Source organism: Athalia rosae, chromosome 2, assembly GCF_917208135.1.
Source record: "Athalia rosae chromosome 2, iyAthRosa1.1, whole genome shotgun sequence".
In the NCBI taxonomy this organism is placed as follows: domain Eukaryota; kingdom Metazoa; phylum Arthropoda; class Insecta; order Hymenoptera; family Athaliidae; genus Athalia; species Athalia rosae.
The window spans coordinates 21,293,743-21,319,309 of record NC_064027.1 but is presented as its reverse complement, the minus strand read 5'-3'; the positions used below and the strand labels follow the sequence as shown (position 1 = coordinate 21,319,309).

Genomic DNA, 25,567 nt, shown 5'->3' with positions numbered 1-25,567 from the left:
TAATTATAATCATCATCAATAATAATAATAATAATAATAATAATAATGACAATAATAATCAATAATCAATAATAATAATGATAATAATGTTCTACGTAATAATATTGCCGTTATTGCGAGAGATTTTTTTTCAGGAGGGCTCTAGAGGGAGGGGGTGGGTATAGTATAGACTCGTGATAATTATTATATAGTATTTACACAATATTCATGTAATAATAATTAATTACAATAATAATCATAATAATAATAATATTTAGAACTTTTAATTCGATGTATCTAATACTAATAGACAATAATAATAATGATAATAATAATAATGATATTAATAATAATAATAAAAATAGTCATAATAAGTACACAGTGGTGGCAACAATTAATATCGTATTATGTTATCATATCTATATATATATATTTTTTTTTTCAATGTCGGTACATATATGGCGAGCAGTTTGGATATTTGATTTTTGATTTGAATTCCTTCATGTCCAATTTAATTAAATAAAAGAAAGAAAAGAAAAAAAAAACAAAAAAAAAAAAATACTGTATAATAAGAGTTAGTTTATACGATTTTATCTCTATTGTGTTATTAAAAATAAATTAAATCACGGCTGAAATGTAACATGTATATGGCATATACTATATGTAAGTGAATTTATATAACTATGCGACGATGATACTCATGCACGATTGATTAATTCAATCGATTGAAATTAATTAATCAACTAATTAATTACTCGATCGATTGACATAGTAATCAATTAATCGATTGATTAATCAATTATGGCCTTACGACGAAGCGAGTAATTTCGCTGCGGCTGTGACGTGATGTTGATGATGGTACGGCGCCTCTTGCGTACCGTAATAACTTTGTTGTTGATGTTCACCGAGGGATGTTGTCGTTCCCAATTGATGGGGATGTTGATAGTAAGAAGCGTACTGCTGACTGATAACACCGTCGCAACTACCTCGCGGTTCAGTTTTCACCGTTGCTACTGTACCCGTGTTGTTATTACTCGACAACAAAGACGTGTGACCCAAGTAAACCGGACGGTCAGATGACGTTACCGTCGAATGCGTTACTTTCGGGGATTCTATCTGTTGTTGTTGCTGTTGCTGCTGAGATCGTTGTTGCTGTTGTTGTTGTTGTTGTTGTTGTTGTCGCTGACTCGGTTTCAACTCGGCTGCTCCAAGGAAACAACGAGAAGAAAATAAATGGATCGATCGAATTTCGGTTTACCGATTAGTTTTCAACAAAAATTAATTGTTTTTTTTTTTTTTTTTTTTTTTTTTTTGCAATTTACCTCCGGACGGCGAGGAGGTCGTCGATGTGGAAGTTTCGTGGTCGGCACCCGACGGCCTCGCGTTCGGCTCGGGCGTTTTCTTCGGTTTTCGTTTCCGCGTTTGTATTCCATCTTTTCGCATCGCCAGGGGTCGGTTCACACCGTGCAATTTGAAATAAAGACCGCAGGCGTTGCACACGGGTTCACCTTCGTTGTTGCGTCTCCATAACGTTGTCGTTCTAGTGCCACAGTTTGTGCAGCACAAACCCAGACGGCGCGTGGCGGTCTGAAATTCAGAGATCTACCCCATTGTTTAAAATATTCATTTCTTGCATTCTTTTTTTTCTCTATTCAAAATTTCCACGATACAGTTCGAGCAAGAGTCGTTACGTTTTGCCTCCTCGTTGTTCTATTGTTAACCGCGTAGTAAATATGTATAGATGGAAAGATAGATGTACTTACGAGGCGTTTCGATGGCTTGATTAATGGACGGTTCATTCCATTCATCTTGTGATAAAGACCGCAAGCGTTACACAGGTAATGACCCGTCCCGTCCCTCCGCCACAGGGGGGTCGATATCGCGCCACAATTCACGCATTCCCTTCCTTCGCCGAATTGAAAATCCATCGCCGTATCTGAAAATAAGAAACCGTGTGTAACTTATTTTTTTATTCCATAGATACATACGTGTATATGTGTGTAAGTTTACGTTGATCCGATCGTATGATCTAATAAAAATGAATTCTGTTTCGCGGCGGAGGTTTTGAACAGTTCCGACTTGTGTAAGATTTTCTTGAAGAACGCCGACGCGTTAAGTGGTGCGGTTTAGTTTGGCGCGGGCCGACGCTGACATCGCAGCGTTGGATTCTGTTCAAAGTTTTCACGAGGGCTTTGAATTTCAACTATGAAGATGAAGAGGAACGCCGAAGAGCATCGCTATGACGCACGTGCGTAAACGTATAGCATACTTCACGTTTGTATTAGTGAGTGCATGTGCAGTACGAGCTGCTGCTGCTGCTGCTGCTGCTGCTGCTGCTGCACCTCTTGACCGAAGAACCTACCCTCCTACGTACGCATTTGACGGTGCTGCTGCTGCTGCTGCTGCTGCTTCTCAGCTTTCAATATAAACCCACGTCAAAGATGCCGCTATCACCAGTCTCTATATTGTATGATGAACACATGGCCTTCGCTCTTATTCTCGTACGATATGATGTATGGTGTATACGAGGAAGGGAAAACCACGCTTTCATGGTTCCTTTGTAATAATTACCACCGGATCACGTTCGGTAGGCTCGATTTCTCCGTACGTAATGAAGAATCTAACGCGTCACGAATCGTCGTGCAGATATCGTTGTACATGTGCACAAAAACATGAAGGGGGGAAATTTTTTGTATTCTCATCTATTTACCGTACGGCGATGCCCTCTGAAATCCGCTGCCGTCGTAAGCTCTCCACGAGGACATCATCGCGACGTTTTGGGCGTAAAATGGCGCAGCTGCCGCCGCCGCTAGGGTCGAATGAGGATGCGCGGGATGAGGATGACCCGTGTGAGGTCCGTGAGGACCGTGAGGACCATGGGGACCGCCGATTCCTCCGCTCGACGTTCCGGAATGGCCGGTCAGGGCGTGATGCGCCGCGTAAGAATCGACCCCGTGCTGCCACGAGGTTGTTTTGTCCCTGTAACCGACGCACCGAGAGGTGAGAGGATTATTTTATCGTCTATAATAAGAAGTTTAATCGATCCCCGATCGTTTCAACGCTGTGAAATATATTTTTCGATGGATATTTTCGTCGTACCAGGCAGGCGAGGCCGAAGTCGAGAAGGAATGGTATTGGGCGGCTGCGGTCGCTGCCGCTGCCGATGCCAGAGTCGGTCTCGAAGACGGGACATAAACGGGAGCCTGAAGTTGCTGATTGTGTTGCTGCTGTTGTTGCTGTTGTTGCTGTTGTTGTTGCTGTTGTTGCTGTTGTTGTTGTTGCTGCTGCTGCTGTTGTTGCGATTGTTGTTGGTAATCGGAACCTGAGCCGTACCCAGTGCTACTACTTCCGTGAAACATTATCCGTTTTATCTCACCCTATATATTTGATGTGTGTATATACAGAGCTCCTGCGGTTATATCTTCTGTGTATAATTGTATAGCTGCAACGGTGATTCGTCCGACGGTATTTTATATGTAGAGGTATGTACGAATTAGAATCCAAGGTCTACATTCGACTGCGGTAATTCTGAAAGTAATAGAAAAATTTCCAAAATTGTTATTCAGATTTATCGATGTCACTTATTTGTACACACTGTATACGATTATTAGAAATCGCAATTCCAAATTTGACGATAACGCAGATATTCTACGGTGTATTTTGTTTTTTACAATTTTTGGATAGCAAAAAAAATCTTCTGAACTTTGATCGAATGTAAATAGCTCTTTGAATTGTTGTACAATGAAATCAAGATAAAAAATAATATCGTTCACTTTCTGTACACCCTGTTTACATTGCGCGTAATAGTATGTACACGCGTGTACATAGATTTATGTATAAGTGTGCGTATTGTAATTTGTAGCATACAATTATCTCGCGCACGCGCGTGCGTATTTCATCAGAAAACTAAAAAAGAAAAAAAAAGAAGAAGAAAAGTAGAAGAGGTAGATTCTTCGATTCAAGGGAATGAATAAAGAGAAGAAAAATCGAAGAGAGGAACAGAGAGAGATCGGGGGGCGGGAGAAAGAAATACGATGAAGGTGGTCGGAAGAGCGCAGTCGTGTCTCCTCCTCCAACGATCAGAGATAGTCGGAGCGCAGCCATCGCGACTTTCGGTTTAGCTTTAGCGGCATGTAGGCGTTGCCCTCGATGACGGGGGTCAGAACCTACGGGGGAATATCAGGGCGAGGGGTGCGATCCGGTCGGATTCGAGGAATTGTTCTTCCCTTTTTTTCTTATTTCATTTCATTTTATTTCTCCGCGGCGTTCCACTCTCTTTTTTTTTTCTTTTTTTTCTACACCACTATACCTTCGTTCTTAAATTACATATACATATATCACGTTTTATACACCCTCTGCACTTTATATACGAACATACGTATATCTATGTAGCTACGTTTTCACTTGATAAGTATACCTATACCTATGTATATAATTTACATACATCTATTCTTACATATGTGCTGGCCCTTCGCTTTAATTTAGAGGAAACACGCTATATTTACGATATGTACATACACACAAAGTGTTTTATCACACAGTCTGGTCAACAATTATTATACGTAATGATAATCGAATTTATTGTTATTATATTCACCAGACACTCTTATACCTGTGTACCAAAAAGTTCTCCAACCAGAGACGACAAAATTGGTTCACTTTCAACCAAAATTCATTTCATCGTTTTTTTTTTTGTTGCTTTCGATTTTGCTTTTTCTTCACTTTAACAACAATAAAGAGAGATCGATTATTTTATGTAAACTATTCACATTACGTACTTATTGTACATAAATGCGAGGTACCCGCATATGCTGCGATTGGATTATCATATGTGCGTACATGAGTACATCCATATAAATATGTATACAATAAGGTGCTGCAAAAGGAAACGAGAGCGTGAATAATAAGAACAAAAAAAAATTGAAGAATTAAAGAGTGCAAGAATAAAGATAAAACTTAGTCGAGAATCGTTATAATCGTTGTTGTTCATATACATATATTATATTGCGAGGGTAGATAAGAATAAGCGAGAGAGAGAGAGAGAGAAAAGGGTCGTCTGGTGGATCCGAATTTAGTGCTCCTGTTTCTACCGCTGAACTACATAGCAGGCAGCAGGGTGCTTAGCGGTTGTCTTATACCAACGGAAGAACTACCACGACGTTTAGAGTGTATCCAACTTATACCTATACAGTCTGGGGTACGGAGCGGTTCACGTTTCAAGTTGGCGCCATCAAGAGTGCTGCAACTATAGTGATCTTTGGCGCCGCCGGACGGCTGCTGCTTATAGCTGCTGCTGCCGCTGATCCTGCTGCTGCTGCTGCTTCTCACGTTGAAATTCAACTTAGAAAACTATGTGTCGGGACTGACGCATCATCGGCAAGCTGCGCTCCCAAAACCAGCTCTCTTCGTTATCTCTCTACCTACGTAACGCATGCATTCTAGACGATCCTCGAGAATTTAGGATTCCAAATTCAGCATTCACAGAGGAGGGGTGACTGATATCCGTCAACCGCTATTCTAAATACACTTCTTATGCATACGTACGTTGCATACTATATGCTTCGGCTGCGAATTGCTAAACTAAAAAAGGAAACACTTCTATGCGATCGCGAAACGTGAATTTGAAGAACGCTTCATTTTCTGACGTAGTCCGATGTGTGTCAGCGTCGTAACAGGGTTGGAGGGGAGGATTACTTAGATATTGTATACGTAATCGTGCATCACCGAATCGTATACGGCGGGTATTGACGCGGGTATAAGGAGTAGCCGGAGGCCCGATAATAAGTTTGTGCCGATGCTGGGCTGCTGGTGTTGGTATAGCGGCGACGTCGGAGGAGAATTGGAAAGACAAGTTCGATTAGAAGATGAGGCGCCAGGGCGCCGCCGGATCGTAGAAGGGTTTTCTTGTAGCTCTCGCTATACCACCACTGTATTTTAGTCCCATCCTTTTCTATATGGAACCGCATCTTACGGAGGACTCGGAACTTATTATACGTCTGATCTCGTCGCGACCCGTCGGGGACTCCGCTTAAAACCACGAACCTCCGCATTCTAAATATATGCACGTCTATACACACTTGCATACTTATGCTCCGCGCCGATGCTGCAGTCGCTCTCCAAAGGATTCTTCTCTACACATATATATACAATGTATATGCGTACGTACATTTGAGTACACGCACGAAAATTGTGCGTTAAACGCACGCATCGATAATTATTTTTTTATACACGGCAAATATATATGTCCATTGGTATTTGTATGTATCCGCGATATGTATACGTATAAACGCAGTAGCTTATCGCTGCAGAGATTCGTGTACATATAATATTATATGTATATGTATAGCCTGTAGGAACCCCCGGAGGTGTGACCCCGGGAATATCCTGAGGGAAAAAAAAGGAAAAAAAAAAGAAGGAATTCTCCTATTATAACCTACTCACTTCAAGATGCAAACACGAGATAATTCTGACCCTTATATATATAGGAGTTGATCTTTCCTAATAGCTTTGAGAATCTGATCCTTGCATATACCTGGACTATATACTTGTATATATTTATACATAAATACATATATATGTATATACACAGAGAGAGATATTTCGAGTTTTTCGGAAAAGTGGCACGCGCACGAAATACATATCGTCTGAAGTATTAGGGCATCGCATCTATGTAATTTTGCTGAAATAGCCGTTATTTACCTGCCATGGGATTCCCGTATTAGGTACATAAGTATGTACCTATACCGAAGATATATAAAGAAACAATACTACGTGATTGTTTCCCATGCATGGGGATGAAATATTTTTGTTTCCCTTAGACTTTCCTTCGTTACTTTTCGTTTGATATTTCTTCATATATTCTCATGTATCTGACTAATGATTTTAGGTATCTGACGAACCAACGTAACGTATATATAATGTGCTAGTCATGTGCACGTCATTTCATGAACTATATGTAATATCATGCGATTATTTATATTTAGAACGTTTATGTGTAGTGCGATTTTTTAACATGTACATATATATATATTAGATATATACGTGTTTTTTTCCTTTTAGCTCGTCTGTGAATCACGCGAGGTATGTACTGCAGCACAGCAGATATGGGAACATCCGGTTCTATTGCGTCATTGGTTTGAACGTGATAAATAATGTTCTGCGTGGCAGCAGCGAAAATTTGTTGAAAAGAATTCGTGTTCATATTCATCGGTTAATTTCTTCGATTCAAATATTTTCTATCAATTTACGCCCATTTGTCATACGGTATACCTGATGTGGTTATCCTCGTTCACTTCGTCGCCGCGTCGTGTCTCGATCCCTCGATATTTCAAATTTTTCATTTCACATAAGTTCCAATTCCGATAGCTGCGATTATTAATCAATATGCACGTATGCGCAGTGCAGTAAAACACTTGTACACGAACACGAACATGTCGTTATCTTACGTATGTGTACACGTAATTTCGTTTTCTTATCACATTTTATTTATAATTAACGCCCAAATTTTATCAAACTTAGTTTACACATATCATCATCGCAAGAACAATGTATGTGTATATTACATGTGTAAATAATTGGGCCTTTGCGGAACGTATAGTGCGAATTTTTGTATCGTTAATATTTCATTGTTACCAACTTTGATTTATATTCATGAAATGTTATATCTGAAATAAGAAGAGTCTGCTCAATAATAGTTGATTTATACACAATTGCAGTACATACATACCTGTACATAGAATAGGTTCACGTATATCGATTGTACTTACGACCTTTCAACCTTGGACTCTTTTAATAACTATACAGGTATTCAAATATATCATAAATTAAGTACAATCTCACGCGATAGATCGATCCACTTTTATATGTGGTATGTATACGTGTTGTATATAGGGGTGCAGTTTTTCGTTTTTTTATTATTTAATTTATTCATTTTTCACAAAAAACGTACGACCGTATATGCGCATGGGTGACGAGCATTCCGACGTTGGAAGTTTGATCGAACCGCGCGCGATGATTCGTTTTCTTGGATATTAATTTTTTCGATCTCATTCTGTTCGCCATTTTGATGACAATTTTTTACGATTTTTCAATTGCTTCAACACATCGTAGTTGATGTACTGTATACCATTATATACTCATAGTTTCGTGAGCCCCACGCGTGATAATAGAGAATTAGGCGAAACGCGTTGCGTGAGATAAGGTAACATTATAAGAAGGTATTCTTTGCTTCCTTTTTTGTTTGTTTCTTTTGTTTATTTTTTTTCGTATTAAAAAAGTACAAGATAAAAAATTGGTATATTTACATGCAATACATAGATAGGTACACACCTTATACTTGGGGAGGATTTTTCAAACTGACAACGAATCGTCAACTAGTTAGGCGTTAGAGCGTTTGAGAAATATAAAAACCGATAAGAGTTGAATTGGAAATTTTTCAAAATAATGCGATATATCGTGTACATATAGATATGTACGTGGTAGCTATGTCGGAACAATACCTGTACAGACGCCTCGAAGGCGCCAGACGGGACAGAATTTATGTACATATATATATATATATATATATATATATACCGATGCGAATTTAGGGACTAATGCATAGGTATATATCTACTACAATACCCATATATACCGCAGATGCGATGTGCTTTCGTTTATTGAAAAGTCGTGTTTTTTAGGTAGGAAAAAGAGTGAGAAAAAAAAATTAACCGGAAGTCGATTTTTACCTATGTATTATACCTAACCATATATACTATGTATATGCGGAATTGTGCAGGTATATGTACAGCAATGCTGACTCTATGTGCAGTTTCTGCCCTTGACCATTTCTTTCTTTTTTTGTCAGTTGGATGTACTAGTTTTTCTTCCCCCGCCCTTATTTATTTATATTGTTTTGACACGCATCTCTAAAGTCCGGATAACGCCGACAGAATTATTCTCAATTTTTTGAATGAAAAGTGAGATAAGAAAAAACTAAATAAGCGCATAGACGAATATAAAAGTGCAGCGCATAATATAACGAAGCAGCAGCAGCAGCGGATTGTGATATTTGCGATAATATGAGTCAATTTATACGACTTTATTTATTTATTTATTTATTTATTAACTTATCGATAAAATACACCATATCGATAGCGGGATACGTATACATAAGGTATTCGTTGCGTCCGCTTAAAAGATCCCTGATGCGTTCTATACCACAGTGATGCAGAAAATGTTGAAATTTATGAAAAGTATTTACGCGAATGTAAATGTCTCTTAGCATATATATGCGTTTGCAATGTTCCTAACAAGACGATCATCGATTTTACTTTCCAACTTGCACTTAGTATACCTTACACTTGAAAAGTTGAGGGTAACAAATTCGCACGCATACCCACCTCCGCCCGTACGGGAATATCTGTTATACATATATATATATTCATATACGTGCGACGCATTTACGATTATTGCCATCCATTTATACGTATAAATTATTCCCCGGGGTACGTACGAACTTCGTTTATACATACCTATGTGTATAGAGTGTCTCATTTCAAACGACATCGAGAGTTCGATCTCATTTCGCAAATCCACCGTTCCTTTGTATCAAAAGATACTCCGAGACGATCGCGTTGAAATAAATAAATAAAACGAACAGAGGCAACAACGACGACAACAACAAAATAAAAACATAAATAAATCGTTCGAATTTCGTTCATTGCGTTTATCGACGACGTCATCTGGCGAGAAGTCGCGCAACTACATTGTTCATCCCGAGAACGTGGAACGGACTATACTCACAATATCGTCGCTGTTGCGGGCGTCGAAGTCACCGCAATTTCGCGAAGAATTGAATGCCCGCGTTGTGATATTCGTCGACGTAAAATCGCTCCTGCGCACCGGTGCGACTAAACGGCGTACATGTTTATTACCTATATCGATATTAATTAGTCTAATTGCGATGGCGCGTAAAACAAATAAATAAATTTACGATCGAATAAATGAATCGGAAAGAGAAAAAAAAACAAGGATGAAAAACGAGAAAATAGAGGAGATCAATGAGCGGAGGGACCCTTCTGACGGTCTTATACAGGCACTCGAGGACCGAGGAAACAAGTGTCGGTGTCGGCTCGTTTGAGGCGAAGAAAAAACAAATCGAAAGAGAGGAAAGCAGAAGAAAAACGAGAGAAAGAAAAAAAAATAAAGGAAAAAAAGGAGGAGAGATGGAAGAAACGCGAGGGATTTCGACGCTGCCGGCACACACATATGTATCCAACCATGTATACGCATGGGTATATAGGCGCCGGTGTGTGTATATTATATAGTCACCATTAACTGGGAATTGGGAATTTTCACATAATTATAATATTAAACTTCCAAGCTATAATGTGTCGCCTCGTGTTTCTCTCGGAGTTTTATTGTTTTTCAATCGTTCCTAACTTATTTATTTTCTCTCTCTTTTTTTCTTCAATTTTCATTTTCTTATTCCGTTACAGAAAATTATTGTTGAATAATCGGTGAATTCGGATTCTCAAGATCACCGTGATCGTAAGCCCTCGATCGATTTATCGATTCTTCCGTCTCTCTTAAAAAATGTTCTCCACATACGTATGTATAGAGAATCGGCACGAAATGTGTAGCATCTAATAAATTAATTAGTCTACGGTTAGAAAATTACACACACACACGCGCACACGTTCACCGTACGTGTGAATGATATCCTGGTTCTGAATCCAGCTTTCAACTGGGAATTATCCAATGATGATAATTTCACGTACATGCACGCCTCGAGCAGCTCCTCCTATGCGTGTGCATTCGTACAGGTATATCCGTATACCGTAACATACACGAATCCGTGTGCCGTCCGAATACATTTAAAACGCGAGATGCACTCCGCTCGCTGTATATTATAGGTTAATACGTGTATATTCCAATATCCCGCCGATGCTGCCTGGACCCCGCGGTATAATGTTCTCCGATCTACGGCCACGAATCTGCAGCTTGTCGCGCCCTACGCTCTCCTCCACATGCATACACAACCGACCTATGCACATATAATAGCGTAGTAGATACGCGCGTACGTACCGCGTACTCGACTGATATATTATCGCTAGTATTCCGCAGCTCGCTGTGCCATCGGACATGTATCGCAAACTTCTTTTCTTTTCGCTTTATTTCATTTTCGTTTTTTTATTTATTTATTTATTTATTTTTATTTATTCTTTTTCTCACTTATACATACCTACTTCTCTTTTATTTCTTCTCGCATATGCACCGCACTACGAGTATATATATATGTATAAAAACGTATGTACAAAACGCACACTTTTGAACGTAAGAAGATGATTCGTTGGAAATTCGCGACCTTGATTCAATAATTTCAAAAAACTTCAAGTATAGGTATTTTCATTTATTATATTTCCGCGACGAACCGAACTGTATATTCACACATACGTATACTAGTGTGGAAAATGCGGTATGCGAAGTCGTCGATAGAAATATAAAACCCTCACGTATATCTGTACGTGCGTCGAGCTGATTCTCTGCACAAAAAAAAAAAACAAAATAAACAAATAAATAAAAAATCATCTATGGAAGTACGACGGGATTCCGAAGCTTCGATATATACATTCGACCGTCGACGAGATATTGAAACGGATCGATGGATTTTTCAGTCCATTTTTTTTTTTTTTTTTTGTATAAATTTGTTCTTCACTTCGTTTCTCGCGTCTCTAACGTTGGTCGATTTTGCAGGGCTGCGGCGTTCGCCAACCTGTTGCCTGTTAGACTCGTTGGAATAAATATTCACACACAACGCATATGTGTGTAATGTACACGTGTACATATAGTTTATAAATACCACTAAATGTTGCAGTCGGATCGGAGCGCGTATTATACATATAGGTATAGGTATAGGTACGCAACCTAGGTATAATCCGTATAATAGACGCGTATAAGTCAGCGCGACGGGAAGTATAATTTCTTTATAAAAATATGGTAAAATAAACTTGCTGAATGGTTAAGTAGCCGCTGTTATTGGTGTACACATGTATGTATATATATATGTATATGTATATATAAGTACGTTCAACGTGCGCACGTGCGTGTAAGTGCAGTACGAAAATACAAATGTGTAGGTAAACACCTTTGATAACTGTAAATCGATCTCGAGAAACGTTAATCTTACAGAAACGACAGCTTACTACCGACTATTATCGGATTATATCTATACCAGAAGCTGCTGTGCAACGGCGGTATGTATTATACATATATATATATATATACACACACACACCGCATACACACACATCGTATCATAACCACGTGCACGTGTAACACGTACACGAGTATCGTACGTGTACAAGCGATATAATACGGCTAATATTAACGTATACGTCTTTTTCGCGATGCTTAATAAATCGGTTTTTTTAATTGTCCGGAAAATTCAAACGTCTAATTATATCGCAACGTATACATATGTGTGTATACCTCTGTGTACCGTATGTACGCGAATATGCGAGCAAGCGCATAAAAATCTAAACTGATTATATTATTAAGGCGGAAGAATCACGCGTGTGTATATGTATATACGTGTGTGTGTATAAATACACATGTGTGTAACGAGGTATACGCGTAGCGTACGTACGAAGCCATGCAGCTGCTTGAAAAAGTTACACGTACCTACCTACATTTGTTGCGTTGTAGCTAGTGGCGATAGGAATAATTGCGATTATATACCCGTACGATTATCAACCCTCCGGTAGGCATCGGGTATTATATACCTGGATATCTAGCGACAGCATTCCAATGTTTATCGCCTCCGATATACTCCGCAATACTTCGATATACGTATACGTATACAGGTATACAGGTATATAACACCGTTCGCAACCTATAAGGAGACACGTGCGTTACATACATACACGAGTCGCACGCGACGAAAATTTCATCGAATTCCTAACGTACGATACGTAATTTGGAAGTGGGAGAATGAGGTGATAAGATGAGCGAAAAATTATCGCCTCGTCCGCTTCTTCTTCTTCTTCTCCTTCTCTACTCCGTACGAATTATTATACGTCTTCGGATTCCCGCGACGCTCTTTGCCCGGCTCAGCTGTTATTCTATATGGATCCAGTTATCACATGGGTATGTCGTCGTCACGGTTAGGCGAACAGGTTAGCTATGCGTACATAGATCTGCGTATATGTACGATGTATATATATATATATACATGTATATATATATATATGCATCCGTTGAGCGATATATGTTGGAGTTGCAGATGTGTAAATTGCACGCATAAATCTGTATTATAGGGCAGTTGCGTAAAATTTTTCTGTTCTAATAATTTCAACGTCGCGTTATATTCCGCAATTTACATCGAACCGTGGCGCGGAGAACTCACCAAGCGATTATCTCGCGATCCGCGTGGATATTTTATAACCGTTGTGTTGTATGGATATGTATAGTATACGGCAGTTCGATAGAAGTTGAACGTGTCGCTAGCCGTTCGATTCTCATTTTTTTTTTTTTTTTTTCAACCAGCGCCATATTTATTTATTCTTTTATATTCTCCAACTGGAGTAAACATCGCTGCGACGCGAGCATTAATCAAATTTTTCTATATATATATATATATATATAGATATATATTACGATAACACGTGCGGATGTAATTTATGCAGATCGATTATATATCGGCGATAATTTTAAAGGCTATTATATTCGTGACATTGCGTGGTGTGTATAGAACACCGCGCACGTATTTTATGTATTCGTATGTACGTGTATATACGTAGGTAATATTACATATTAATGAACCTCCTGATCTACTGTACATACGTACGACGAGATTGTGTACATATTTTACCGTTTCATTCAACGACCCACGTGCCAATCTCGTATGTGTATACTATATACATATTTATAACGAATATACAGGTAAATTGCAGATCGGTATATGTGTATAGGTACACATGTGCGAAAATCTATTGGAGAACTTGTGATTTTCAAAAATTCAGCGTTTCTATATTCTGGAGACTTATGATTTCGCCTGATGTTGGTTTCATTTCGTTTTTTTTTTTTTTTTCTTTCATCCGAATAAAAAACTTTTTTCAGCATAAATTGGGCGCTGCACGATTGCACCATACACATACGACCAAACCTTGAGATATGGTAAGTAAAAACTAAAAAAGAAACAAAAAATGTCCAATCTATTTAGTTTTTTAATATTCAAAAGATTCGGATACCTCGCCGGTATGTAGATATGAGATTGAAGGAAAAAAAGAAACAATTAATCCCTATAGGCGATACCAAAAAAATATTCCACATAAAAACCCCGAATGACTTTGAATCATTGTATGGAATTTGGCGAAACATGTTCGTTTTTTCCGCACAGGATTTTTTTCACTATTCGTAATGTATTTGCCGATTAAAATTTCTACGTTTGTTCGCCACGTATATAGACGTAATTAAAGTGTACGAGTGTTGTAATAAATCGCATGGTACGTCCTTACAAATAAATCTCGTAAACCGGTGAGAGCGACGACGCGGTACGGACGGTATGCGTGAAAAATGATGCAAATCCTGCGGCGGTTCGCCGTTGATGTCGCGGAGGATGCGTGCGCGGTGAAAAGCTAACGAAACTTAGGGGGCTGCTGCGGAGACAAAAAACTTGTAGCCATACAACGAAATTGTGCGCGTATAGGTATATATGGATACGCTTACGCGTACGTTGGTGTGTGTATATGTGTAGATGCTGACGTGTGTGGGTCGCGGGAGAAGTGCGAAGAAGAGGTCAACCTTATCTTCAGATCTGCGCGGCTCGATTGAGAAAAGAATGAAAAAAAAAAAAAAAAAAAAAAAAAAAACAACATTGAAAAAAACCTACGAAAAAAATGTAAGAAAAGAAAAGAGACAAAATCGAACGTAGCGCACGACCCACATATCGCAGACGTGGACGCACGCAACTTAATCGATAATTCTTTGGTATGTGTTCGTACAATTGTATACGTGTATATATATTTTTCTTTTTCAAATCAATTTGCTGGATACATTTCACATAATCGTCTATTACTTCGATCGTAATTTCAGTTGGGATCGAAACCCCGACTTGCAATCGGTTGACATTGGGTTGGGGTTGGCGATTCCCATTGAGAAATAACGAAAAGTGAATCGCGTGCTTCTTTTTATTTGTTCAATAGAAAGAAACGAAAAAGAGGTTGGTGGTCCACTTTTGATTCAAGTAAGCATGCGACGAATTTTTAAATAAAAAAATCGAACGTTCTCCTTTTTTTTCCCCTTCACGCATCTTGCGTCATATGATTAGTTGTGCCAGATTTTTAGAGTTCTATGTATGTATAGTATAAGAAACTGAAAAATGGCCGAATACAAAATCGAGCAATGTAAAAAAAGGGGAAAGAGAAGAAAAAGATTGACGCGCGCCTATATAAATTTTGGAAACCGTGCGATCGAATCCTCAACGGAACCGATCAAAGAAAGATTTTTTAATTGGTTTTTTTTTTTTTTATGTATACGCACACGCTCTACGCTACGTCATACATACATAAAAATTCATGTGTACGATACACATATGTACTTGCAGTAATGTATAGATATATCTATATACATTTATGTACACATATCGTAGATACTTCTATACCGATCAACTCTGTACGTATTTTTATTTCAATTCCGTTTCGTTTCACTTTTTTTATTTTTAATATTTCTTCTTTTTACTCTTTCGGCTGACTTCGTGTGTGTACACGTATAACCTGTGCGTCATATACATATATATATACGGGCGTATATAGAGAGTCCACATTTACGAACTCACGACCAAATGACATCGAGGCTAATGAGACCGGGGGAGACAGCCGCGCGCTTGTTCGAAATGTGAACACTTACTTCGGAAACCAGGATCGACGGACATCGTCCTTGTCGTCGCGGTCGTCGTCGTTGCCGCCGCGCCGCGCCGCGCCGCCGTTATATTACAGTCGCCCCACGATCACCGAAAAACCGACGCCGCGGACGAGACGCGTTCTATTCTCCTACGCGTGGCCCGATTTTTACTGGTTTTTTAGTTTTTTTTCTTTCTTCCTCATTTTCGATCTCCTTTCTTTTCCTCGTTTCTTTCCCTTTCTTCGGTTTCCTTCTCTTCCTTTTATTCGACAAAGACATCTTTCTTTTTTCTCCTTTTTTTCTTCTTTTGCCGAATTCGTAATTCATTCATCTCGTTTGCGGTCTCCTACATCACACGGAATAACGTCGTTCTTTTTCTTCCTCAATTTCGTTTCTCTTAATCATTCGATTCCCCGTATTCTCGCGTGTCATCTGTACCTACGTACATATACGTGTTATACATAAGGATGTACATAGGTTCTGAACGCGTGGGCGCGTTAAGCGTACGTGTACAGGTATACATATACGTACACCTATACTGTGTACGCTGTACGCCGTATGAATTGAACTTTGAGGAAGTGATTTTATATAAAAAAAAAAAAAAACAAAACAAATGCAGAGCGGCACGATGATCGTTGAGAACCAGTCTATGAGCAGCCTCTAGGTGCCTCTCACCTCCTCGTGCAACTCTTGCACGCGCGCGTATCAGAGATCTTTCCATGAGATCGCGGCACGTATAATATCCGTACCACGCCGAAGGTACCCGCGTCTACCTTCTTACATATCCGTCGTTCTTTTTTTTTTCTACCCTTCTTTTCTATTTTAGTTTATTTTTCTCTCTACACCCGATACGCGCGCACACGCTCGGATACATATCGTATACCTGTGTACACGCGTCCACGCGTATACCTTGCACTGCGGTACTCTCAGGTCTCTAAGACTCCGCAGGTTTTCTGCTCGGTTGATCATCGAGTCCCTTCAAGAATTATATCGGTGTAAATAACTGGTAGGTGCCCACGTATGTATATATACCTACTATACACATACACGTTATACCTCCATGAATGAATATTTTTCGTTCCATTTTTTTTTGTTCGCTCAGTTTTTACACGTTTCAGGTGTATGGCGCACAACGCATTCAACGCCCACGTATTTTGTCCCAGATATACAAATCTCTAGGCTTTTTATTAGAAAATTGTACATAGAATCTTTTCTCCGCGACGAACATATATTTATTATACATACTACATATATTTTAATTTATATATAATGTATATAGTGTATAGAGTATAGTGGATCATTTGTGTACTCTTGTGTAGTACATAGGAATACATTTTTACATATAAGTATGATTTTTTTGTCATCTAGTCGCGACAAATCGATGGGGATGTTTCTCATATTTTTTCTCACATATATAAATACGTATGTATATACGAATGACATAATACATATGTAAGTACATAGATGTCTGTGGTTTAATGCGCTCCATGCTTTTGTGACATAACCCAGGATTACAACAAAAAAACAAAAAAAAAAAAAAATCCTTCTCCCCCTACACGAGAAGGAGCGAGAAAATAAAAAAAAAAAGGAAAATAAAAAAGCAGAAAACTAAAGAGAAGAAAAAAATAGGCGTCTTTTTCAAGTGCAGTCGTTAATCTCCGGTGTCTGCATCTGTGTAGTTTACAAAGATGAATTCTCTTCGGGGACATATAGCGCGCGCAAGCTCATTTCACTAGGCTGTTGGAATTAAATAAATTATTTGTACGTACATATTCATTTATTATATATGTATACGTACATATCACTCGGGGCAAATGTAACAACATTCACGTATAGAGGAAACTACATATACAATCGCGACGATGATAACGTATGCGATTCAAGTACGGATCGAATATTACAAGATTTTTGATCGGTTTGACGATATTCCGATTTCGTTCGGTTGTTTATTTTTTTTTTTTTTTTCTTTCGTTTCGTTCAGTTTCGGAGTGTGTATCTATACCGAGCGGGGGGGGGGGGGGGGGGGGGGTCGCGTAGGGATGAATAATATCAAAGTCCTTACAAACTGGTTGGGTAGCGCGAGGACGGACCATCGGAGAGAGAGAGAGAGAGAGAGAGAGCGAAGAGAGAACCGCCGGATCGGACCGAGAGGGAAAAAATCGACGGAAGAGAACAGAAAGTGCGGACGACGACGACGACTAGACTGCACAGCCGACGACGCGACGCTTTGGCCTTTATAAAGCTATACGACACGGGGGACGACGGTGAGGCAATGCGACATCGGGCGTCAACTAATTAGGCCTAAAAACCCCGCATACCCTATAAACTTTTACACACCCACACGCCCGTCTTCCGAAAATTTCTTTTCCCCAAACACAACCGATTCCATCGGCCGACGGGCATCCCAAGCGCCACCGCGACCCGACGGGGTTATAACCCGAAGGGAAAAAAAAAAGTGCCGATTTTATACGAGGATAAAATATGCGCGGCACGACGACACCGCGTGCACAGCGGGCGAAATATTTGCGGTTTCCGTTTTTCGAAGACTATATATTTTGGTTTTTGTTTCTTTTTTTTTTTTCTCGCACCGTCTTATGATTCGGAATAGTAGAGGGTGCGTTTCGCGATTTTTAGATATATATTTTTTTTTTTTTGTTTTTTGGTTTCAATTCCCTAAAATTAACGCTTTTCCGAAATTTTATCTACCTACCTCATTGGTATACATATAACAAAGCACGCGAAATACCCGTATATTTTTGTACATTCAGTTGTGGTTAATTTATTTTGAACTTAAAAAGTGAATTTAAAATAACATTATGTAGAGATACATGTGCATATCGTATACAACGAATACATAGGCGTATATAGGTACTATATATATATATAAGTATATGATATCTCTATCGTTGTCAGCCAGAGTTCTCGGTTGCCGATTAGAAGACCGGTTGTTTCCGCCGTGTGAATTTCCGTGACAAGAAGGCTAATCTTTTTTTACGTGATGTACGCGTACGCTTGGTACATGTATACCTAAATATATTGTAAAAGTGGCTCTGAAGTGGTTCACATATGTAACGCGCGCGTGTGTAGAATATTACATACTCGTCAACCTTGTGTAGGACTAATTCCCAAAATAAAAAACAGACAAAAAAAACTCCCCTTCCTAATTCGAAAAGTAGTACAAGAATGTATATATATATATATAAAAAAAATAGGAATTTAACGTACCTATGCGTAAAAAATGAAACACGCATAAAAGGCTCTACAGAAAAAATTAAATAACAATTCAGAACAATTAGTTTCTTTTACAAATTTGAATCATGAAAATCAAATTTCAAAGGACGTGACTCAAAAAAAAAAAAAAACATGTTCTCCATGCAAAATATTCAGCGTTATAATTGAATTGAAAATATGTAGTGTTCCAATGAGAGAAAAAAAAAGAAAAAATTTCACCTTGATTCGACCTTTATAGCACCAAGTTTCGTCCCCCTCCAAACCGTTGAACAACTTTGGTACAGCGAAAAATAAATCTGCACCACGTAAAGTTTTTTTTCTAGATATCGACGTGTTTCGCTCGAAACTAGCTACCCTATACCGTATACTATGATAGGTGTATGCATATGCGTGAACGTATATTATACGCATACAGGATGTGTAATGCAAATGTATACAATTTTCAAACAAATTACACTCGTAATTATTACTGTCATCGCGTCGTGATCGGATTTGCGACGATATTGTTCATGATAATGAAGTGTCAAGTATATATAGGTATAAATGCAGTGATCGAAACGTTACAGACATTATATACCTTTACACCGACGTACGTTACACATGATACGCGTACATGCATAATAATATATGAAATCATAATCACAACACAGGTATATAAACGTTGAATCAATGAACCATCGAACCGTGAATGATCGACGGATTTCAAATAGAACGAACAATTTTAATTCGTATATCATTATTTATATTATAAATTACGCATCATTCGATGTACGTACGTCAAGTCCACCCACGTATGTATATGCATATATAGGTATACCTAATGTACAAGTGATACGATTTTACTTATAGTCAGTTTCAAATATTTTAATCAATTATGGAATTCGGTATCGGGTATAGAACAGTCGTTGATTACTTATACATGTACATATCACGTGCGATGTATGCGGATATTTTGTACATGCGTTCTTCGTTCGATGAAAACTGACTACTAAAATCTTACGATAATTTTCAATTCTCAGCTAATTACCGAATTATAGGCAAACTTACGTTAGCACAGGTATACATAGCTATAGGTGTACGGGTATATAATAACGATTTTTCGCCCGCATGATCCTCGGTAGAGATCTAATGAGCCAGTGCCTATGTATCTCCGGTCTATATGAAAAAACGAAAAAGTATATAACGACATGAGTATGTACATATACGTATATATATATATATATAGCGGGTGGGAATGTGGGTAAATGGATGGTCACCGGACGGTGCGGCAGGCACTTTTGATAAGGTCCTTCGGCGATATGGAAAATACGCTTATACGAGGGCGCGATAGGCGATAGCGTTGTACGTATGTGTTGAAGTGTATGCATGATGCATACGAACATATGTATATTACATACGTGGAATGATACACATATGTACTTGCGGCGAGTGATTTTTTTTTCTTCCTCTTCGTTAATTTTTTTTTTCAGCAATCCGAACTTTTGTTTCCAAAATATTGACGAAATGATACGCGTTAAAATAGATGCCGATTCTCTTATCGATCGAATCGTAAATGAATCGAGACCTAATTATTGCAATTTGGAATCGCACGGAAGAATTTCTTTCTTTCCTCATACACGTTCGTCGAAATTTGCACGTAGTTATAATATTATGTTCACAACGCGGATGAAAAGGTGTATTTGCTGCATGTGCATAATTCATTCCGTGAAACTATACAATCTATATACTTCAAACATTTATATGCATAATTCTGCACATTAAGCTTTGATTAGATACGATTGATAAAGTCCGTAACTGTACATAATCTGAAATGCCGTCTTAATTGCGGTTTCGAAGCCGAGAAAATGTACATGTGGAAAACAATTGAAAGCTTCTTGCAACCGTATACTGCGTTATATCATTTTCCATTTTCTTTTTCAATTTTCTTTCGTTCCTTCGCTGCTGCATAACGACGTGAACGTCGCGCACTCGCACGGATCGCGCGGTTAACAAATTTCGAGTTTACTACGATAATAATTAAATACGGCGTAATGGATGCGTACACAAAATGTTAACTTTTTTATCAATTCCTGTCCACACACATGTACACAAAACCTACACGCGTTACATATTTACCGTACACATATCTTACTGACAATGAAATATGAAAATTTCGCATTGTCGAAATACGTGTATGTAACGTTGCGTGCAGAAAATGTGCAATAATATACCCTATAACGTACACGTTGGATACATTATAAAGTATATAACTAGAACTTACATATATACCTAATACGTAAAGGCGGGTATATACATAATGCAATGTACATGTATAGATTCGCGCAGCTATAACATGGGTAGAGCTATGGGTCGCGTTGCCGCGCGTCGCGTCGCAGCGGTTACAGACCAGATGCAGCTGGTAATGTCATGCCATGCAGTAAAATATTTCACATATGTAATACGGGGTTACGTTTATAGATATATATCGCAGGTTCTATACCCGATGAACTTATATAGGCAATTGTAATAAACTAGGAACGATAACTGGTGTTATAAGCATCATTCTATGATTTATTGTTTCCAATGCTAGCCGGCGAGCCGCAGAATGCCTCACCGTCGACAATAAAACAAATGCAACGAAACAAATGCAAATGCAAAAAAAAAAAACAAAAAAACAAAAACAAAACAAAACCGAACCAAAAAGACAGAATAAAAAGCTCCTTGAACAGATGCTGGAACACCTTTATAATATTCATACGGTATGTTAGCCGCGTATCCGTATTGCTGCGTGCACTCCGTGTATCGGCGGGGCTGTTGATATATGATTGAAAACAGTATAAACGTCGATTATTTTTCAATATCATTATACCTCGATAATTATTATATATATACCGTGTATTACACACGCTATCGACCAATTGCAATTCGATTTGTGCGTACCCGATTCTCTTTACCTTTTTTTTTTCCATTTTTTTTTTTTCCATTTTTTTTTTTTTTCCTCTACCTCCCTTTCAATTGCCATGACTATAATTATAATTAACCGATAAACTCGGCGTGCAAGATGATATAGGATTTAGTGTATGCCGCAGGTATGTGTACGTTATGCATGTACAAATATCATGCGACTATATGTATTATATGAATAGGTATGTACTGTTTTTTCTTTTTTAATTTCGTTTCTATTCGCGCATAGCCACAGCCAGTGAAAAACTGTCATCCGATTGGCGTAAGTTACTAATATTGCAGTAGGTGTACGCCTCCCGATTCCTGAAGTTTGTCCGCGTCCGAATCACAGTACATTTGATAATATATATTCATATAATTTCGGTGAACGTCGATTGTTTTGTAGTAAATTATTAATATAACATTAGTAATGAATGTCGATAAAATAAAACATATATATATATATCGAAAATACTCACATTATGTTCTGGTTGCGATACAACGTTTTGGTTGATAGAAAAATCTGTTGACACGAAGCAGTTTCCGTATATGTACCGTATCTATGTATTATATGTATATGTATGTATAAGGAGATCCAATTACTTTGCACGATAAGATTATTTTATGTACCAACTATGCTGTGTGTGATTATTTCAACCACAGACCCCCCCGATCTACTTGTTTTTTTAATTTTATTTTTTTTTTCTCTTTTACTTCGTAATAAGATCACACGTATGAATAATCATTAATTCACTCGAATACTCTTTTCCTCGATACGTAATGCATATATACTAATGAATTTATTTTTGTCCGGTAAATAGGTGGTTTTTTTTTCTTTCTCTTTTGTTCAATTTAATTTAATTTGCTTTTATCGGATTGTTGCTCTTTCAAGTTTTATTGTTATCGTTATTATAATATATTATATCCATTGCACAATTTTATTGATAACACAATTAATTATATTTTAGCTTTTTATAGATAGGTATGCACTTATATACCCAGGTATATGGGCATGCAAGTCCCGCTGCACGGATGCCTTGCCTATAATTCTTCTTCTTCTTCTTTTTTTTGTTGTTTTGTTGATTTATTTTATTTCGTCTATCGCTGCACTTATTTAAATAACTAATTGCAACGAACAACACTTGTGTGCATGTGTATATATTCACTATCTAACGTACGTACATATATATATATATATTTAATTTTTCTACTTCTTCGTAGGGCTAATCTTTTCTCAAGCCGTTAATTGGTCAACATTATATACCTCACTGAATATATATCAACGTTGTTTGCACAAATAACGCGCACCGCACTCATGGCACTTTTGATACAATTATACTCGATCGCATACATATAGTATGTACAGATATCCCGTTGATTCGTGTTTCCTGTTTTTTGCTTTTTAATTTGCAAAGCAGTACATGAAATTATTCATATACTTTCGTATGCAACCCGCTGTAAAATATATACCGTTGTTATGTACTTCAGTTGCGTTACATCTTACGCGTACATACATCTATGTATTACATGTACACGCATATGTATATCACGTAAAAATTTACAGGAATCAAAGATTCCGTCGCCATTTGTAATATACTCAAAAAACCTCGCACTTTTCTCACGTGTAATTTGAAACAAGAACACTCCGGTCGTCGCGATTTTCAGATACTCCGATTAGCGATCGGGCTATTGGCCATCCGTTCGTTCATCGATTCGTTCGTTTATTCGTCCGTTTTCGCCAAAAGCTCGATCGGTCAGCTGTTGTTACAGTCGGGATAGTGATTAATTAGCGGGATGAAGAGATGCGAAGAGGACACCGGGACCTCCTGGCGACCGGGAACGTCGTGCAGCCGTTGACTGCGGGTCTGTTACTGCCCTGGACAATCACCTCGAAAAAGGAGAGGGCATCGGGCCTATGAGTTTCTGTCCAATGTGGGCGTGTCCTAGTTATTTTGTGGGCGGAGCGTCCACGCCCACCATCCAAAGGGAACGCCCACCTATGCAACACGCGTTAGATGTACCGCGAGAATCTCCCTCAATTTCGTAGATAAAAAACTAGTTTGAACTATTCGCTTTCTTTCTCTGATCCGCTCTCTTCCTTTTTATTTTCAAAAATATCATCATTTACATCATGCCGATGGAACTTTTTGAGCGCAATTTTCGGATAAGATTTTTTTGTCTTTTGTATTTGTCGTTTCAGCAAAGAAATGATAATAATATAGAGAATATTTGGTGAAATTGTTATTCCTGACAAAAATTGTCAATTCCATGTAAAAAAAAAAACGAAGAAATTAGGACAGAAGTTTTCTGTCTTGGATCTGAATTTGAATCGAATAACATGTATATTTTCAATCATGGATCTTATCGTTTGTTTGAAATTGTTTTCTTATCTACGCAAATGTTAGTAACAATTTGGTATTGATAAATTGCAATTATCGAAATTGGCGTCTAAAATTATTTCCGAAATTTTATCGAACATGTTTGACTCGCGTGCGCGCTATCTACATACACATGTGGGTGTAATTATTTATCGATATACACGCGAATTGATTGATCGCGAGTAAGTTGCACCGTGTAATTTATAATCATAATTACGATCGTTATATACAAATGTACGCACATCGTTTACAACCATAAACAAACTATAAACACCCAGAGAAAATTTTCACGTAATGTGACCGCGCGTGGCATATTTACATAGCTATGAAAAATTATACACATGTGTGAACGCGCTCGCGGTTAAATACGCGTATGTATAATACGTATGACGTGCACCTTGTATACATATATGTAACAATTTTTATATTAATAGGTACAAGCGTACTAAGTATACAATTTACCTCATCGACGCAGATGATATTTGGTAACTCGTTTTCTTCCTTTTTTTTCCTTCGTCTCTTTGGCCAGATCAATGAGACTCGCTCTATATCGAAAGTATCTTGAACTAGAAAACTCGAAGGCGGTAGTGGGGATTTCCGTTTTGTCAAATATTCCCCATATTATCGAAGTTACAGCAAATCTGGAACCACTTTTCTCACACAAATCGGGGACGAGCTTTCGTTTGAGCCCGATTTCAATGAAATCGGTAGTCGGGAAGCTGAGATCCGAAGGACACGGCGATAATTCGTTGTTGCAGAAAACGCTCGTTATTCGCGATTTTCGTCCGATTTCAAACCGCTGCCAACACGAACGGGATGTAGAAGGGAAGCCGTTGCAGTTTTTGGTGATCTTCGGACATCTGAATCCGTTGGTTGAAATGTTATCTGTATACTCGAACTCGTCAGCTCCGCGGCCACAGTTTTGAGGATATTCTGGAAATTAAGTTTTTCTCGCCATTATTGTCACTAATATTTGTTGTTACGCACTTGTACACATGTTTGCCACGTCGGTAAATTTTTTTGAAAAGTAAAAAAAAAAAAAAAAAAAACAGCAGCGAGGGAGGAGAGTTTGCTTTTGGATTATTTCGCGTTATAATACCAGCTGAAATTGCGAACCCCGTGGATACACATATATACGTATAATATATATAATGTATCGGCAAATGATTCCGCTA

At 38.2% G+C, this 25,567-nt stretch overlaps 1 protein-coding gene across 4 annotated transcripts; it reads right to left on the bottom strand.

Annotated features, from left to right (window-relative positions):
- Window positions 1-404: 404 nt before the first annotated feature.
- On the bottom strand, window positions 405-25,315 carry LOC105689314 (GATA-binding factor A-like). Of its 4 annotated transcripts, none has more exons than XM_048650366.1 (7): window positions 24,855-25,315; window positions 22,494-24,011; window positions 3,079-3,507; window positions 2,690-2,958; window positions 1,743-1,915; window positions 1,302-1,581; window positions 405-1,184 (listed from the first exon to the last, which is right to left on the bottom strand). In XM_048650366.1, exons 3-7 carry the CDS (start codon window positions 3,336-3,338, stop codon window positions 787-789), a joined length of 1,380 nt encoding a protein of 459 aa, XP_048506323.1. In that variant the 5' UTR covers window positions 3,339-3,507; window positions 22,494-24,011; window positions 24,855-25,315; the 3' UTR covers window positions 405-786. The 4 variants fall into 4 exon arrangements, with proteins under 4 accessions (XP_048506323.1, XP_048506325.1, XP_048506324.1 ...); XM_048650368.1 differs by having other exon boundaries at window positions 1,302-1,566; window positions 24,855-25,310; XM_048650367.1 differs by having other exon boundaries at window positions 405-1,181; window positions 24,855-25,298.
- Between the last annotated feature and the right edge of the window lie 252 nt (window positions 25,316-25,567).